The sequence below is a fragment of the Notechis scutatus genome, chromosome 2, assembly GCF_049901735.1.
Source record: "Notechis scutatus isolate UNSWTSFEM ecotype Mainland chromosome 2, rNotScu1.2, whole genome shotgun sequence".
Classification (NCBI taxonomy): domain Eukaryota; kingdom Metazoa; phylum Chordata; class Lepidosauria; order Squamata; family Elapidae; genus Notechis; species Notechis scutatus.
Genome location: NC_142010.1, coordinates 193,504,166 through 193,523,867, shown reverse-complemented (window position 1 = coordinate 193,523,867; position 19,702 = coordinate 193,504,166). Strand labels below are relative to the sequence as shown.

Here is a 19,702-nt window from a genome sequence, read left to right as displayed (position 1 = left end):
ACTGTTGGCTCAGCACATCAAAACACCAACCAGACGCCTTTCACACTGCCACATTTTATTGCAAACCCCCGTTGTGCATCCTTAAAGTACAGAGCAGGTATACAAATATGCTCAAGAAAGAATCTCTCCCTGCAATGGAAAGGAATGTACTTTATTGATTATTGTCATTGAAGATATGTCTTTGACCTATGGCTGGCAAAATTTAGCTGCAGGTTAACTTAAAATAAGGGGAACAGGCTTCTTCTCCAGGCTGTGGAGTAGAAGGGCTGGCCCTTCTGCTGCAGGGGTGTAAATTTTCCATTTTGGAGTACAACTTAAACTAGCTCCCTATCCAGAAACAAATTTGCCTCAAAGTGGAGGCTGAATATAGCACAATAGTTAAGAAATGCACTCTGAACAGAGGCACATTATAAACACATCTTTTAATCCAGGGATGTCTAACCTTGGCATCTTTAAGACTTGTGGACTTCAAGTCCCAGAATTCTCCATTCCCCATGGGGAAGTGGCTGGCTGGGGATTTATGGGACTTGTAGTCCACAAGTCCTAAATTTGCCAAGGTGGACATCCCCGCTTTAATCCAAGGCACTGACTCTAGTATTAAAACAAGACTACAGGTAGTCCTTGACTTACAACCACAAATGAGCCCAACATTTCTGTTGCTAAACAAGACATTTGTTAAGTGAGTTTGCCCCATTTTACTACCTCTCTTGCAACAGTTGTTAAACAAATCACTGCAGTTAAGTTAGTAACACTGTTGTTAAGTGAATCTGGCTTCCTGATTCATTTTAACAGATAACAGATAATCGGAGTTGGAAGGGACCTTGTAGGTCATCTAGTCCAACCCCCCACCCAACCGGGAGACCCTACACCATTTCTGACAAATGGCAGTCCAATCTCTTCTTGAAAGTCTCAACTGATGGCACTCCCACAACTTCCAAGGGCAAGCTGTTCCATTGGTTGATTGTTCTCACTATCAGAAAGTTTCTCCTTATTTCCAGGTTAAATCTCTCCTTGTTCAGTTTCCATCCATTATTCCTTGCCTGGCCTACAGGCGCTTTAGAAAATAGCTTGACCCCTTCCTCTCTGTGGCAGCTCCTCAAATATTGGAAGACTGCTATCATGTCTCCCGTGGTCCTTCTCTTCACTAGACTAGCCAAACCCAGTTACTGTAACCGTTCTTCACATGTTTTAGTCTCCAGTCCCCTAATCATCCTGGTTGTTCTTCTCTGTACTTTTTCTAGAGTCTCAACATCAGTTTTGCTTGTTAGAAAGTCACATAAGGTGATCACATGACCCCAGGACACTGCAACCGTCATGGGTCGCTTGAATTTAGATCACACGACCTTGGAAATGTTGCAGTGGTGGTAGGTGTGAAAAATGGTCACAAGTCACAGTGCTGTTAACTTCGAACAGTCCCTAGATGAACTGTTGTAAATAGAGGACTACCCGTACTAAAGAGGATGGGGGAGAATGACAACCTAAGACATCCCCTTTGCCCTCTTCTCTGTGGTGGCACAGTGGCTAGAGTGCAGTACTGCAGGCTACTTCTGCTGACTGCCCGCTACCTGCAATTTGGCAGTTCAAATCTCAAGTTGACCATCCTTCTGAGGTGGGTAAAATGAGGACCCAGATTATTGAGGGCAATGTGCTGATTCTGTAAACAGTTTGGAGAGGGGCTGTAAAGCACTGCGAAACGTTTAAGTGCTGTTGCAATTCTCCGCTGCTGCTAAGCGAGGCCAAGGCTGCCTTCCGAGGCGAGGTGGAGATCATCATAGTCCGAATGAAAGAATAACAACGCCCTGCAGGTTCGTTTGAGTGTGCCCGCTTTCCGTAACCGCCCTCTCCCCGCCCGCCGCCGGTGCAACCCAGGGGCTGGGGTTTGCAAGCCAAATAATGCTGCTGCTGCTGCCGGAAAGCGGCCAAGGCGACCTATTCGGGCTGCCTCCTACGGCGAGTCACCTGGCTGGCTGGCTGGCTGGCCGCTCGCTCCCGTCCTCCGCTCCACCTCTGACGGTCGCGGCCGGGGTGGATTACAACCCCAGCGGGACGAACATGGGAAGGTCGCCGAGTGTCGGGCGGCGCGGCTGAAGGCTTAGCTCTTCCCCGACAAATCCCCCTCCACCCCCCACCTTCTCCCCCTCCCTCCTCTCCCTCCGCGGTTGCTGTTCCTTAATCCGAAAAGCCGCCTTCGCCCCGAAGCCATGGAAGATTGCACCCTGCCCGACCTGCGGGACGTCGAGCTCAAGCTGGGGCGCAAAGTCCCTGAGAGCCTGGCGCGCTCTTTGCGCGGGGAGGAGACCGCCGTCACCCGCGACAGGGAAAAAGAGCGGGAGCAATCCGGCGGAGGGCCTGGCGTCGCCGGCTTCTCCGCTGCTCGAGCCCCCCGAGCCGCCATGCTCGGCGGCGGCACTAGCGCGCTGGAAAGACTGGAGACCAAACTTCACCTCCTCAGGCAAGAAATGGTGAGTATCCCAGCTCCCCCTCCCAAAGCGAGGCGCCAATAACAAGGCAGCAGCGCTGGATCTGACCACTGTGCGCTACTGCTCCGCTCCTCGTTTTGGCCAGCGTTTTCTGAGTGCCCGCTTCTCCGAGAGAAACTGAGGCGAGAATAAACTTTGGAGGGAAGCCAAGGACGCCAGATGGGCCCAGGGGTGATTAGGGCTGTTTAAAACGAGGCAGGAGTGTGTGTGTGTGTGTGTGTGTGTGTGTGGAGAGAGAGAGAGAGAGAGAGAGAGAGAGAGAGAGAGTTGTGATTTGAAGTGCCGGTGAATAAACAAGAGTGTTTCTGAGCGTGGCACAAGTGCGAGGGAAGGCAGAATTTTGGTGGCTCCCTTGGGATCCTGGGATCAAGTATTCGGTGGGAAATGGTCTCTCTGAGATCCAAGCTTTCAACAACAACAACAAAGTCCCAAAGGTGCTTTTTTTCAGGAGGCAACTGGACTTTCTTGGGTTTTTTTTAATCTTTGAAGACATTTCACTTCTTATCCAAGAAGCTTCTGGTGTCAGAGCTGAAGAAGCTTCTTGGATGAAAAGCAAAAGGTCTTCAAAGAAAAAAAACACAACCAAGAAAGTTCACTTCCCTCCTGAAAAAAGCACCTTTGGGACAACCATGACCTGGATGCCTGAGAAGCTCTACAGACTTTTAAAAAACAAGGATTCTTTATGAAGATACTTTAGCAAGGTGTTGTATGTCTCCTTCCTTTTTGACTTCTCCAAAGGTATGTTTCAGGTGAGTTTCCTTAGTACCCTTTTTCCTCACAAGGGATGGAAAGATCACCTGTCCCCCAAATAGTCCAAGTAAATGATGGACAGATGAAAAAATGTAATTAATGGACATGTTGTTTCATATGGACTCACAGCGCATTTTCTTCCTCCTGCTATGTATCCAGTCTTGCTCTGAAAGACTGTAAACCAACTGTGGGGTATGCATGGGGCTACAATTTCTGTTGCATGTTGTATGTTCCTGGAGTAAACTTCCAACTTATAAGTATCAAAACTTGGTCTTTCTTATCCACTAATGTGCTGAGCCCTCTGCAATTAATAAAGCAGTGTCTTATTTTTTTTTTAATTAAATAACTTGAAAACAAGCAATACTTTCTAATGAAGTGTTGGGACATTTCTGATGACAGGAGTCTACAAATACAGAAGGATTATTTTGATAAGTTAAACGTTTCCCAGATGAAGGCCTGTCTACTACACGGATTCGTCTTTGCTTAGAATTCAGTTGTTTCTCTTCTTGATGCTGGAATCAATTCCATCACCATGCCATTACTTGGAATTCTTTCAAAGCTTTTAACTTGTGCCCTGACTTCATCCTGAATTTCTTCTCAGGACCATGGCTAGTTCCTAGAACATTGTTATGTCACTGTAAGGAAAGATGTCACTGGGCACATGCAGAGTATCTGCAACTGACCCACTGGAGCCATGGGCACCCGATGATTCTTGGAACACCAAGACATTTATCTCTCTATGTCAATCAATCATTGTACTTATTGTATTGCTCATAATTTTAACTTTGTAGACCCATAGGTCTATATATTGATTTAAATATTTAATGGTACATGGGGTAAAGGGTATATACTTTTGTTAGGAAAAATAGAATTGCAATACGTAATCTCAGAATATCTAAGCACATCTTCTCCTTTTAACTCTATCCACAAAGCAAGCCAACATGAAAAAAAACTGTCTTGCACTAATAATTCATTTCAGGTAGTATCATTTTGAAGCAAATTATCTGTTTATTCAGAACTACTGTATTTCAAGAAGCACAGCTCCACCTTTTTTCTAGGAAATTCAAAACAACCAACCACATAACCATGCTATACAGTCCCGGTTTATAATAAGCATATGAGAGTTTTAGATGGGGGTTCCTGTTCTCTCTCTACTACCAGGTTCAGCAAACTTTAAAAATTGCAGGCAGCAATAGCAGCCATCAAAAGAAAAGATTGGCTACAAAGGATAAATTAACTTAGAGCCTTGGTTTGCTTCAACCAGTCCTTTCTTAAATTAGTTGCTGACCATCATATTTATCCAAACAGCACCAGTTTGGTCATCCTTCTCATCTCCTTTGCCCTTTTTACAAAGAATAAAAAATGAAATTGAGTGTGCTGAAACTTACCCACCCTTGACCTTTAGTTTAGATGCCAAGGATGAGAAATTAGTGATGTTCCATGCACGTGGTTTAGCCAGGCCATCTCTTCTTGTTCAAATAATTCAGGATTACCATGGTGGTAAGTTTGTTTGTCCATGTGCTGCTAAAAGGTGCACCTAAAGATGGTATCTGAGGCACCTATTGTAGCTTAAAGACACATTCAGCAGTGGCTGTTCTTTGTTCTGAGAGGCAATCATAGCTGTCAAGTGGCAGTGCCAGGGAAGCAGAAACTAGCATTACCAAATGCACATGGTTTCCCAGACATATCCTTTTGCAAAATATACACTAGTTCATATTTATATGTATAATGAGAACTTGAGTAGAGTTTGAGCTGTTCCATTTTACTGTCTTATAGTTATTAGTTAAGAAAGGACTTGGCTTCCCTTTACACCAGGGGTGTCAAACTCGATTTCATTGAGGGATGCATTAGGGTTGTGTTTGACCTCAGGGGGTCAGGGTGGGTGTGGCCAGGGTGGGTGTGACCAGCATGACGTCACTTGTGTCGGGCGCCTATGGTCGCCCAAGCGCTCTGCCAGCAAAAACGGGCTTTTGAGCTCATTTTTCGGCTATGACAGCCTCATGCAACCCTCTGCCAGTGAAAACAGAGCTCTGGGAGGACCGCATGTGGCCCTCACAAACTCCATTTTTGCTGGAAGAGGCACCATGGGCCAGTCCTTCACTATTTCCAGGGTGGCCCTGTGGGCCAGATCTAAGCACCCTGTGGGCTGGATCCGACCCTCGGGCCTTCAGTTTGACACCCCTGCTGTACACTATTGACTTTTTTTCCCCACACAGATCTTGGATGGGTGGGCATATATTTGTCAGATATACTTTACTTGGGGACTTGTACGAAATACTAGGATGGACTAAATCACCTTAATGACCCCTCTATTTTTAGATGACAGGGCTAGGTTGTTTTTCAGATTCTGAGTGACCAGGACCATTGTGTTGATTTGAGATCTCTGTCCTCAACTTTCTCCTCACTGTGTCCTGCTTCCGTGTTAGATTTATCTTTAGTTTTTGTTTTCCCAACAAAACCAATAAATGGGAGTTTATAGGGAAGTGCAATATCTGAAGTAAGTTTTGAAAGTATATTTCAATTGATTAGTTAAATATCCTTGAATGTGAAGTATGGTAGAATGCTCGGTGCTCTTTGAGCTTGGTTGTTTGTTTGCAGAAGTTTCATTACCCAACTAAGTAATATCATTAGTGTTTAGGGTGTTACCTACTTGGATAATGAAATAGCTGCAAGCAAACAACCCAAGCTCAGAGAGCACCAAGGACATCCCGTCCTATAGTTCAACCAGAACTACATATATTCTTTTCTATTGCAAAATATAGGTCCAGCTAACCAATCCATTAGCTGACGTATCCTTTCCATAGGGCCTCTTCCAGGACAATTGTCCATTTCTTCCTTCTTCAATAGAGCCTTGTGTTATATATCACACTTGAAATGGAAATTGTATATTTGGTAGCAATGTATATTTGAACATTAGCTGCATGGGGCAGAGAATTATAGGAATATTTATAACAATATTCACAGCTGCCTTATATGCTTCTACTGCAAGAAATGAACAATTGCTGGCCACAGAGCTTCTAGCTGCCCTTAAATTAATTTCATGCATTCCTGGATTTTATTTAAAAGGCGCCCATTTATATTGTAGGAGTAATTTTTTCCAACCTTCTATATTGGGAGGAAGGGGAAAAAAGAAGGTATGAAAGAATAAAAAAGGAATATTTGAAAAAAAAAAAAAGACAGTAGTTGGTCTCACCCATGTGTTTCAGCCCCACCTTTGTTGACAAGCATCCTCCTACAGATTATCCCAAGGGAATACGGCATGAGATTGTCCACCACACATTGTGGTGCTTTTTTCAGCACCAGGATTTCCAGAACAATTAGAAGGTGTTTTCTGAGCTTTCCTGGGATATAATTTTGGTTGCCACCATATTCTAGCTATACAAGTAGCTTGTCCAATAATGAAGAGATGTTGACAGATATCGTCTCAGGTGTCAAACTGAAACAAGCTGGGAAAACACAACACAAAAACTTTGGATTAAAGTTCACAAAGAATACAACTTTTGTGAAAAGGCAATGAAAGGCCTTACTACCATTTCCATCCCTTTTTTCTTTATGAAACTAGATTCCCAGATCTCACTGCAACTAAACATTGGAAAACATTGAGTCTCCTTTTGTTTATTTATCAGATTTATATAACCTACCATCTTAGTGACACTGAGTGGTGAATAATAATCAGGAAAGAAAAGCAATGCACAATATGAAAAACCATGTTTATACTTATGATAATAATGAAAGATAGAAACCATGAGAGAGAGAGAGAGAGATTTAAAATGGCCATCTGAAGAATGGACCCATCTGAGCCATTTAAATCAAATCGCCAGGGAGCTGCAGGCCTGACAACAGCCAAGACTTCAGAGGTTTGCAGATTATCAAAAAGGATGGAGCTAATCTAATTTTGAGGGGAAGAATGTTGCATAAGGCAGATGCCATTAGCAGGTGCCATTAGTAGAAAAACACGTTTCATGGGACTCATCAAATCAATGTCCCTATGCAATGGGTTCCTGCAACATGCTTATTTTATCAGATCTAATAGGATGGGCTGATGTAATTGAGGAGAGGTCGTCCCTCAGATAACCTAGTCCCATGCCGCACCTTGAGTTGGACTTGAAAGAAAACTGGCAGCTAATACAGTTTCTGGAGCAGACGTGTAATATGTATAGATAACGTCTGCAATGTGGCATTCTATACCGGCTAAAGCTTCTGGATACTCCTCAAGGTCAACCCCACGTCAAGCTTATTGTAATAATTCAATACGGAGGTGACCAGGGTACCAGCGACTGTAAATAGGGGTTGCTGATGATGCAGGATAGAGCACAACCAGTGCACCAGATAAAGCTGGTAGGTAGTAAGACAGCCTTTGTAAGTGAGACAGTAGGTAGTAGGCTGTCTTAGCCGGGGCTACTACCTGCTCCTTGTAAAGGAGTCATGAGTCTAAGAAGACCCTGTGGAGTAGACTGGGTCTATCTGGGATAATGCAATCCCATCCAGCACCAAAGATGGCAAAGCCCTGGAGTCATTAGGTCCACAATCCAAAGTCACTCACTTGCCAGGGTTCAGCTGAAGCCTGTTGTTCTAGACTTTCACAATCACCAGACACTAGGACATGGATGTCAAACTCGCCATGTCACGTTGCCGTCACATGATGGTTTGTGATGTTTTTCCCATTTGCGAAGCTGGGGTGGGCGTGGCCTGCATGTGATGCATCTGGCCCATGGGCCGCCAGTTTGACACCCCTGCACTAGGACAACATATTCACGACATCACTTAAATTGACATGGGTGAAGATACTTTATTTTCATCGGCATACTGATGAAACCGCATGGTGACAGACGAGCCCACCCAAGGCCTCATGTAGATGTTAAAGAGGAGAGGAGAAAGCACTGAACCATGTAACACCCCACATAGGGCTGAAATTGGACCTCTCTTCCAGAGGTGGTATTCAGCAGGTTCTGACCAGTTCTGGAGAACCAGTAGCAGAAATTTTGAATAGTTCAGAGAACGGCAAATACCACCTCTAACTGAAGATTCTACAGTATCCTTCCCCTGCCATGCCCACCAAGCCACGCCCACAGAACCAGTAGTAAAAAAAAAAAATTAATCCCACCACTGCTCTCTTCCCTGATCAACACCAATTGGAATCAGCTCTGAAGGAAGGAGGTGAACATTTCAGCCCCAATTCTCTGGGGCAATCAGAAGATTACTATGGTTAATGGTACTGAAAGCCCCTGAGAAGTGAAGTAAGGCAAGGATGGATGTATTACATCCATACCACCCATGACAGATGTCATCTAAAAGTGCAACCAATGCTGCTTCTGTCCAATACCCAGATCTGAATCCTGACTGAGGATTTAACAAACTTCATGCTAGATTTTGGTGAAATAAACCATTGTGTGCAAGCTGATATACACAATTCAGATTCATAGACAATATCTTAAAAGCAAGGAAATATAAGGAGTATTATTAAAACAAGTTTTACTTCAAAATTAGTTTTCTCATGTTATTAGTAAAACATTCAAAGATGGTTCTCATCAGTGGTGGGTTTCAAAAATTTTACTACCGGTTCTCTGGGCATGGCTTGTTGGGTGTGGCAGGGGAAGGATACTGTAAAATCTCCATTTCCTCCCCACCCCACTAACCTGCTTTCCAGCTCCGTTCTCCTTTTCAGGGCAACAAAAGAAGACCCAGCTGATCAGATGGGACATGGAAGGCAGAGAATAGATGGGGGTGGGGCCAGTCAGAGGTGGTATTTGCTGATTCTCTGAACTACTCAAAATTTCCACTACTGGTTCTCCAGAACTGGTCAGAACCTGTTGAATACCACCTCTGGTTCTCATAGTTATTTCCAAGTCTTGAGAAATAGGGCTTCCAAGTGGAATGATCAAGTACCATACATTGTGAGAATATCTTCTCTCACAGATCTTTGCACAGGCCCATATAGACTTAAAACTTGTTGATAGCCTGGATGTTAAGATTATTCTCTCCAAAAGAACCTCTCCACCTACCTGATAGAATAAGTACTTGCTGACTAATTCAGATACTTCTGCTAATAGTTCTCTTGTAAAGAAGTTTGAGTTCCTTTGAAGATAAAAATTTTCTGGTTGCATTGATAATTCCCCTTCAGTTCTCTTCAGCTTAGCATCTCTTACACAAAGTAACCAGAGACTAAAAGAAGATTAGTGGCTGCTATCACAGCATAGCAATTGGCTCGGCCTTCTCAAGTCATTTTATTTTGCTCCTTGACATTTTCAGCTTTTTTTTTTTTTTAAAAAAGGTCTTTATCTTAAGAAGATATATAGTAGGATTGTCAAGAGCAATTGACACTCTCAAATAGTTGCTGGAACACAGTCATCCTAGACATATGTGCAACAGGGTCAAATCTGAGTCAGTCACAGGGACCAGAGGTTTATTCTTCCTTGCTTTTGGGTTCATGCTGGAGCCCATCATCAGGGAATTTCTCTCTCTCCAGAATATGTGCACTGTGATATTCTACGCATTGTATTTATTGTGGTGCCTGGTTGTGTGTAGCTTTTAGTTGTTAAGTAGGGTGTTGATGGCTGGCTATTAAATTGTTGATTATTGTTTCCTTGTGCCACTGCACCCTCGACACTCTTGTTGAATGACAAAGGGTCTGTTTTGCAGGCTTCAATCATTTCTCTGGCTATTTTTGTCCCTGCTCAGCCAACAGTCATAGTAACCTTGAAATTGAATGCATGGCCTTGTTCATTGTGGTGTGAGGCTTCTAATGAGTTTGGGTCTCCTCTTATTCATGTTCTTGCGTGTGTGCAATAGTTCATCCTACTCACCTTCCAAGATCTCTAGATGTTTATGGTAGCAAGAGTGGGAAGCCAGATATTACTTTCATTTTCTCACAGTGCCCATGAGCACCTGATTTCAAATTATTAGGTGTAACCAACATGACAAGATAAAATAAAGATAGACAATCTAAGGGCCTCCGTGACCCTTCAAAATTTATCAATAAATTGGTCAATTTAACACAATAGAAAATGGAAATAAATTGTTTTTTTATAAATAATACAAGGTATCAGACATACTTAACACACTTTCCCTCCTATTCCCCTACAAAAAAACCCTGTTAGTTGAGTTGGACTGTGAGAGAGAATGACTGGCCCCAAATCACCCAAAGCTTTCATGCCTAAGGCAAAACTAGAACTCACAGTCTCCTGGTTTCTAGCCTGATGCCTTAATCACTAGAACAAACTGGCTCTCCAAAACTATACTGCTTTAGCTTTTTTATTGAATGACTTGAAAGCTAAGGAGGATTTGGTTTGGTTAGTGCTTGGATGGAAGTCACCAAAGAATGCCTGAACTCTAAGCTAGACTTTGTAAGTTGAATAACTTCTTAGAAGAAGACAATGGGAAATCACTTCCATACCTTTGCTTTGCATACTTATGTCCACATAGTTATCAGGTTATCTGATTCAAGACTGTTTCTGTATCTTTTCCTCTTCTCTATTATCCTGGCTGTAGGAAGAGTAGTGCTGCAGAAATGGAATGAGGTATATGTTGGATATATTTGTATTGAAATGAGGATGTGAATGGCTTCCTACAACTCTATGATTCTGCTTTTCCCTCCTGTGTCTGTTGCCTAAGGTTTTGGGGTTGTGTGCAAAAAAGGTGGCATGGAAGAAAAATGGAGCAGACACAGTATTAGTAAAGGAGTAGAAAAGTACAGACTTAGATGAGTATTTCCAGCTTAATTTTTTTTTGGGGGGTGGTTCTCAGGATCTGCTTTCTCTAGTTATCTGGGGAATGGTAGTCAAGAAAACTATTAGGGAACAAAATATAACCTATGTAAGGACTGTGGTGTTAGTAGGTTAGTAGATAAAAGAAGAAACACAGGTGGCAGGTATATTGGCTAGTACCACTCCTAGAAGAAAGGTGAGAAATAATTAAATAAAGAAAAGTGAAGGACATGTGCTCTTCTCTTTTCTCCAGGACAACATGTCTGTTGAGAATTTGGGGAGTTTCAGAAATAAATTAATATAATGTAATGTGATATAATACAATACTGGGAGTATACCAGGTTTAGGAAAACTGCCAGATACTGTAACTCTGTTTTGTAGAAATGTTGATTGCCTTCCTTATTTGCACTGTTTCCTAACAGGTGCTTAAGATAATATGCAATATAAATACCATTCAGATATTCACAGCATTCTTAGTATAATAACAATAAACACTGTTGCAGTATCATTCATAAAACCCAACCTAAGATATATATTTCAAGGAATGCTATTGAATAAGATAAACCATCTTGTAGCAGTAATAAAAGTCTAGCAAAGCAAAGCAATCTTTGCTCTGTAAAACACATAAAAAACGAATTTCAGGGATAGTATCAACCAACAACGCTTTTGTGGCTGGTGAATATATACAAGAGATCTGATAAATATCTTCAGGAGTAAGCTTCTAATTTCCCTCTTGGCATTGAAGGTTTTTGAAACAATCTGATATTGTTACAATGGAATCCTTGGTGCTCTCTGAACTTTCTTGCAGACATTTCATTACCCAACCAAGGAACATCATCATTGCCCTATTTTTACCTAGTGGGATAATGAAACCAAACAACCAAGCTCAAAGAGCATCGAAGACTCAACCCCAAGCTACATATATTCCCTTCCATTGGTAATACACTACTGTACAATCTAATGCTTCATAGAATAAGATAAACAATATTGGGGCATTATTAAAATAAAAGTCTAACAAACCAAAGCAGCCTTTGCGCTCTAAAACACGTGAAAGAGCCAATTTCATCTAAGGCAGGGGTCGCCGACCTTTTGGACCTCAGGGACCACCAAACTCATAATTTTAGATCCCGGGGACCACTAACTGGTTCTGTGGGTGTGGCCTAACTTGTGGGTGTGGCTTGGTGGTCATGTGACTGGCTGGGCATGGCTTGTATGTAAACATTATAAATATTTATGTAAATATTGTTTTTTTATTAAAAAAAAAAGAGCAACTTTTACCCAAAAGCAGGCAAGCAGGCAAGCAGTTTGAGTTGCTCACAGAATCACAGATTCATTCAGAGATCTATCTGTCTGCCATTGTCTAGCTCAGTCTGTCACATAAAATTTGCTTGCAAGCAAACTCATAAAATTTGCTAAGAAGCAAACTCACAAAATTAACTCACAACATACCATGCATGTAAATATTGATTTTTTATTTTAAAAAAAGCAACTTTTACTCAAAATCAGGCAAAGCAGGCAGATTGAGTTGCTCACAGAATCATTCAGTGATCTATCTATCTGCCATCAGCTAGCTCAGTCTCTCAAATTTGCTTGCCGTGAGTCTGCACTGAATTTGCTTTCAAACAAACCTTCAGTCCTAAGGGAGGTTCGCTGTACTTAAAAGCAGAGCAGAAGATCTAAAGACTAGCTAGAAAGCAAGAAATCCAACCATTTCCTGCTTCCTAGTTAATCTAAATTTCCCGGCACAGCAGGACAGATGATGGTCAGAAAAAGGAAAAATATTTTTCTCTGAAAAAAAAAAAAAAAAAAAAAGAGAAAATAGAGAGAAAAATATGAGAAAAATATGATGCAAAGTAAATATAATGATAACAAACAAGAGAAAAAGGGAACACAACAGAAGGGATCCCAGCAAGGCAGAGGTTAGAAGAAGAAGGGGGAGGAAGATTTGGTGGGGGAAGAAAGAAAGGGGAAAGGCGGAGAAAAAGCCTCAAAGCTTTAAAATTGGATGGGAGAAGAGGATTTTTAGAGACAAAGGATGAAATATAAATTTCTGTAAGAAAGATTCTGCTAAGGTACAGAAGATGGTATTGTAACATTTATATTTGAAATAGTAAATTAGAATGGTTTAAGATTTAATAAGAAATTAAAATGTTGAAGTTTTTAATAATGATTGATTTTTAAAATGCAATAAAATATCGAAGGAAAGGAGGATACAATGTATTTAAACATTTTTGGTGGATAGAATGTACCAAGCAGAACCAAATTGGGTATTTGTTATGTTGAATGTTAATTTTACTAACTTAGGGGAGGATAGAAAGGCATCATACTCTGATTAGTGATTTCAGGAGAAATTCTTTTTATTATAAGAAGAGATAGAGGATAATGAATGGGCAAAAGATACAAATTTAATGATTTAATTAAGATGGATTAAATAAGATAGAATTGTGAAGAGTGATATGCGCTATTATTTTAGCCCATGCAAAGAGAGGTAACTGGGGCCAAGGTACTTTACTAAAAGATTTTTTATGTTTGTTTGTGTTTGTTTGTGTTTTATGAGAATATTGGGGAAATTATTGTAGAAAGACAGGGAAAGATTTAATATGTAATGATTTGTTTGTTGTTGAAACTTTTAATAAAACTTGTTTTAAAAAAAAAAAAAAAAAAAAAGGAAAAATAGAAATTTAGCAGGCAAGTTTGCAAGGTAAGGAGTGAGTGGGCGGGGGGGATTCCCATTGGCCATGTGGGCAGCGCAGCCTTGTATTTCTGTGCAGCCTGGATTAATTGCTTTGGAAGGGTGCTCTGGGGGTGAGATTTCTCTGAGGCCCACCAAAATTTTCTCATGGCCCACCAGTGGGCGTGGCCCACCAGTTGGCGACCGCTGATCTAAGGGAAGGAGTTTCACAATCAGGATGCTACTACAAAAAAGACCTCAGGGATAGTATTAACCAACAATGCTTCTGTGGCTGGCGAATATACAAAGGAGGGATTGATAAAATCTTAAGCAGAAAGCTTCTAATTTGCCTGTTGACATTGAAGGCTTTGAAAGCAATCTAATTACTTAGTAAATGTTCTTTATATATACTTCTTGCCAAACTATATCCAGGATCATAAAACTGCTTCAGCCTACAATTCTCATATTGCTCCTCTTTTTCTAAGGAAATGAATTTTCTGAGCTCAGCATAAAATCATGGATATTTATTTTTAAATACGACTTTATGCCACTCATGTAAAACCATCTATCCCATTATATGCCATACACTTTAAATACTTAGTAGATATACTTTGATGGAAACAGTAACTGTTAAATGTAAATATATCAGAATAAATATTATTGTTCTCGTCTTCCTTTCCCTTAAAAATCCCCGCTATCTGTTTTTATATCTAAAACTCACTTTGGGACAGAGCATTTAATAATTCATATAGCCAGCAATTATGTGTTTGCTAGATATAGGAACATTTCCTCTGCATGCTTTAATTACTATTTATTCAAGGAAAGGAAAGGGTAGTTTTGGTCTTCATGTGGCAGCAAGTTAAGGCCCAAACAATGTAATCAGCAGCTTACTTTACCAATTCCTGAGATGAGGTCTTGTATGTTTGTTGTTATCAAGTTACACGTTTTTAATACACACCAAGGAAACTAATATTTAGATACACTGAATGTAGGTGGTTACTATTTAGCATGGTCTTTAGTATTGCCAAACATTTTAGAAAATCTGTCAATGACATATTTGGCCAAGTTGATCATTGAATTTAAAGAAAAAGGATTTAAACTTGAATGAACAATATCCAGCACTTTATTTTTATACCAGTTTAGAAGGGGGCTGCCAGGAATTTCCGGAAAGAGGACAGTGATACCTTCCGAGTGAACCTGTCATGTACAATGTTTTTCACACCATAGTTTAAGTCAGCCGGAGGCCTAACGTATATTCTGCCAAACAACGTTTTTTTTGCCTGTGAATGTCAATGAGACAAAATGGGGATGGGTAGAATAGAAAAGTGCTCCTTAGTTGAAAAAAAAAATTGGGCCCTCAGAGTGTATATGCACCATTGCTTGTCCATCCAAGATCTAAGCAGACAGCCAAGATATCTGTCAATCAGAAGCTGAAGACATCTGAAGCATCCTTCTCATATTCAACTATGATTCCTTTGTTTTCTGTCCAAAGATCATATAGCTGTGGGGATTGCTAACCAGCTATTTTTGAAGACCCAGAGGCACTCTACCTCTGCTACAGAATACAGTTGCTGTACTGTAATTAATTTTTTGCAAACATGTGATGCTAATATAGGTACTTAGGTACAGTTTAGTGCCCTCAGTATCAGATCCCAAAAGCCCTGTATATATATCAGGACCAGGAATACATCTGACTTCCATGCGGATGGATATACAATTTATACAGATTTTGGGAAACAGTATACGTGCATGTGATACTTATATACAAGAAAGAGGATGCTGAGAAGCTACCACATGGTCAGAAAAGAGTCTCTTATTTTTATGTCTAGATATCTCAACATATTGTGCAACAGGAAAATAGAGCTGCATTAACCCAAAGGTGCTTTTTAAAAGAGGCAACTGGACTTTCTGGTTTTCCAGTTGCCTCTTGAAAAAGCACCTTTGGGACAACCATGACCTGGATGACTGAGAATCTCCATAGACATTGAGCTGTATTAAGTGCAGAAGTGGTAATATAGCTGTGTAGAAGTAAAATGTTTTTCAGCTATAACAGCAGTCCCCAACATTTTGGGCAGCAGGGACCATTTCTCTGAGGAAGGTTTTTCCGCGGACCGTAGGGGGCATGGTTTTGCGTGCTGCCTGCCTCCCACAGATGGGGCTTCGCTTGTGTGTGTGGCCCAGTTGCTGGCATGCTGTGGACCAGTGCCGATCCATTGGCCTCGGGTTGGGGACCCCTGAGATATAGGAACAAACATAAGAGAATGATATCAGCTGCATCTTGTTGTTATTTGAGTAACAATGATCCAAGTTTGTACAATTAAAGTGGTACATTGAGAAAGATCTAGGGCAATTTTAGAAGATTTATTAAAAAGATATTATTTTGACTATTTGACTACAAGTTTTTGCTGGTTCTTCAGCAAACTATTAACTTCCCAGCAGATTTCAAAATGGTTTTTTTTACATTCAAAATTTTCCAAGTAATTTTACTGCTATTCCCATATGTGCAAGAAGTCCATTCAAGTCACCCAAATTGAATTCTTGTGATTGGTGATTTCATAGGCCAACCCTATACAAATAATATGTCCTTATATAATTCAAGGTTATTGTTGACTGTAGCCTGGTAATTTCCTATCCAGCTACTAACCAAGCCCAGTTTAACTTAGCTTTCAAGCTCATACAAGATTAGTAGGTGCTGCTGAGTCACATGCTCTAGAAATAAGCCTATATACATTACATCTACCACTCCCAAACAGGCACTCTGAGGTTTTATTTTTTTAAAAAGGGAGTTCTTCAACTAAATCCCAGTTCCTGATCACTTCATGAACTTAACCATGTAGTTTTTTTCAGCATTAATACAGAATTAATTTGCATTCAAGATTTTGAATTCAAGGTCTTTCAAGGTGTTTTTTTTTTTATTTCCCAATCCATCCTATAGCCCTAGAATTGCCTGGTCTTCCATTCTAAATTCCAAACCAAATGTAGTCAAGGCCAGTGAAATGTTGCATTCAGCTGGGATATTAAATAGGTTAGATTGCAACCCCCTTTATCTTCAGCCACTTCTTTGAAAGGGGACAGGTAGGAAAGGGAAGTATGCCTTAAAAACATACATCTTAAAATCTTACTTGTAAGATTTCTCCTGACCCAATATTCTCTGGTTAAAAATCCAAAAGATCAGGCTATGAACCAATTAGTTAAAAGGAATGGGTAACTCAGAATCCTCATGTACATTCTCCAATACAAGTACAAACAAGAAATGGTTTTCCTCATTGTTAATATGTTGTCAATCATATGTTATAGAGTCTGTGCACATTTATATCTACAGCAATCTCTCTGTTGGCTTTTATTACAAAGAATGGTTTTTATTACAAAGAATGGGCAGTGTCAAGATATTCCTCCTTCTCTCTTCCCTTCCCCCTCCTTCTCTTTCTGCTCTGATAATGTACTTTCAAATTCTCTCTCCTGACTTTATACTGCAGTCTTGTTCAATATGTAGCATGTGTTCCAAAATTTTCCAATTTTCCTCACTGCTCCGTTATCACTGGGCATTGACCTAAATGTTTACATTTGTTTTATCAGAGCAGTAAGTTTGTAGTAGGAATGTTCTAATTACAATTTGTTTCCTTTTAATGAGAAATGTGGACCACATAAACAGTAGGCTTCCCACTCATTTATTTACCAATATTTGCCTATTCTCAGGACAGATGTGAGAGTCCCAATCTACTTGACTTTAGCCATCCCTGTATCCATGCAAGGGAAAAAGTAATTTTTGAGGTTCAATAATATTCTTTCATTGTGGCACATCTACTTAGATGTCATATTACATGTTTTTATGTCATAACCTTTGGCTGTTATCGTATTACAATACAAATTCATTCAAGGTAGAAGCAATTCCTGCTTATACTATCTTCCATTTATCACTAATATTCATAATAGAGTCTTAATCCTATATTTGAGCTCCTAAATCAAAGGGGTTTGTAAAATGTGTTTTGTTGCCGATGATGTTTCCGGCTTTGTAGAAAGATGCAGGAGAAGCCTCTGAAAAAAGTGTGAGAGAGAGAATGGGAAAATATCTACATCAGCATTGCTTTTCTTCCTGTATACAGAGACAATGAGACCATATTCTTTTGCTGCTGTTGTGATCTATGCCAAAAGTGAACCTGTCATGGTAGAATAATCTTCTGAAATGTGGGAGAAATAAGGGAAATCAAGCAGAATTGGCAAAATAAAAAAATAAAAAAGTGGAAGATGACCAAAAGAGGAAATGGAAGAGGATAACAAGACCAGTTCATACGAGCAAAGAGATCAAGTGAATTATCCTATTGTTAGCCAAAAGAATGATCCAAATCAAGGTTTCTCAACCTTGGATCTTTTGAGATATATGGACTTCATGCTGCCTGGGGAATTCTGGGAATTGAAGTCCACATCTCTTAAAAGCACTAAGGTTGAGAAACTCTAGAGTAGCTTTGGCAATAAGGTGTCCAGTAGGGTACTGAAATACAGGTTTACATTACATGGTCTGCCTTTCCTTGTATTTCCTAAGGTGGCTTGTTGCCTTTGGTTGTGATAATGGATTCTGCCCCAGAATTAGAATAAGTAAAAGAAAGCACATACTGTACATGTTCATCAGCTAATAGAATCAGTTCTTGTTTGCTTCTGAAATCATTTCCATCAGTAGCAATTACTTCAAAGTCCCTGTGCAGGTTCTCTCATACAGTTATTTCAGAATTAAGCTTGGAACATTTTGCAGATATCTCCCCCCTCGTAACACATAAATACACACTTTATACATCCTTGGTGTTGTGTTGTATCAGTCAGTAGGATCATGGCTAGATATGTTTAATTAATATAAATTATTATGTTGTTGTTGTTTCACAGAACATTTTTCTGTCTGTGCCCATCTGCAACAGAAATACATTTGATGAATGTAACTTCATTACCTTCATTCCTCTGTATGTGTGTCACATCTCAGCAGAAATACAGAACATTAATTTAAGTGTTAATTGGCTGGTAATCTATTACAGTAATGAAAGATTTACAATTTACATGTCTTTCATTCTTACTGTAGAGAACCTTATGCTAATACTTCAGGACAGTATTTCGTTAAAGATATTTTACCATTCAGAATTCAAGATGTAAATCTAGGTTAACTTACATGTTTAAATTGATAGTTTTCCTTCTGTTGTTTACTTTTGACACAAAGATGGATGTATGGTCAGCTCCTTACACCTTTGCATTTGTACTATAATCTATTTTAGATCTTTCAATCTGTGTTTTAAGACAACTTTAAATATCAATTATTTTCATTTTGAGTTTTTATCTAGAATAAAAGGATTTATAATTTATAAAAATGTATAAGGATGAATAGAAAGTGAACATAAGACAAGGATATATGGACGTTCCTTGGAACAAAATAAAAAGAATTACATGACGGAGTGCCATAGAAGAGAATGATGTTCCAATGATGGGAAATATAAATAATGATACTTAAGGAATAATGAAATGAAAAATGCAGTGGGTAAGAGAATAACATACATAAAAGAATGATTGATGCAAAGAAATGAGAATGTGAAAATATAATATATACACAAAGAAAAGGACCATTGCAGAGAGAACAAGAAACAATTAAAAGAGATCAAGAAAATGTGAAGTCCTTTTTTGTTATATAGACATTGGATTTATAAGGAGAAAACAAACGTGAAAATGGATTCTTACAAAGTATATAGGATAAAAACAGAAGTTCTAAGGAATAAATGGTTGGAAGTGAAATAAATATGGAATGAATGAACAAAAAGGAACAGTTGAAGTGATTCATTCATATGAAGAGAACAAGGATTGAACTGCAAATCAATATATGATAGATTAATGCATCTATTGAGAGGGAAAATCAAGGAATTTGAGGCTATCTGCATCATGCTTCTGGAAGCCTGATGATGGCAGATGAGATTCTGCAGAAACGTTGCTACAACTTTAAAAGCACAACTACAATGATGTGGGAAAATACCCGAGCAAAGCTGAATACCATACATGTAAGTACCCGCGAAAACCTAAGAAAACAAATTTTATATATATGGCAGATGAGATTCTGCTGAAACGTTGCT

At 39.8% G+C, this 19,702-nt stretch overlaps 1 protein-coding gene across 1 annotated transcript in view; it reads left to right on the top strand.

Annotated features, from left to right (window-relative positions):
- The first annotated feature begins 1,867 nt into the window (after window positions 1–1,867).
- Window positions 1,868–19,702, top strand: part of LURAP1L (leucine rich adaptor protein 1 like) — a 33,322-nt gene continuing 15,487 nt past the window's right edge. Inside the window, exon 1 of the mRNA XM_026671722.2 lies at window positions 1,868–2,462. Coding sequence (XP_026527507.1) covers window positions 2,202–2,462 — 261 coding nt within the window. The 5' untranslated portion in view covers window positions 1,868–2,201. The remainder of the gene's footprint in view (window positions 2,463–19,702) is intronic.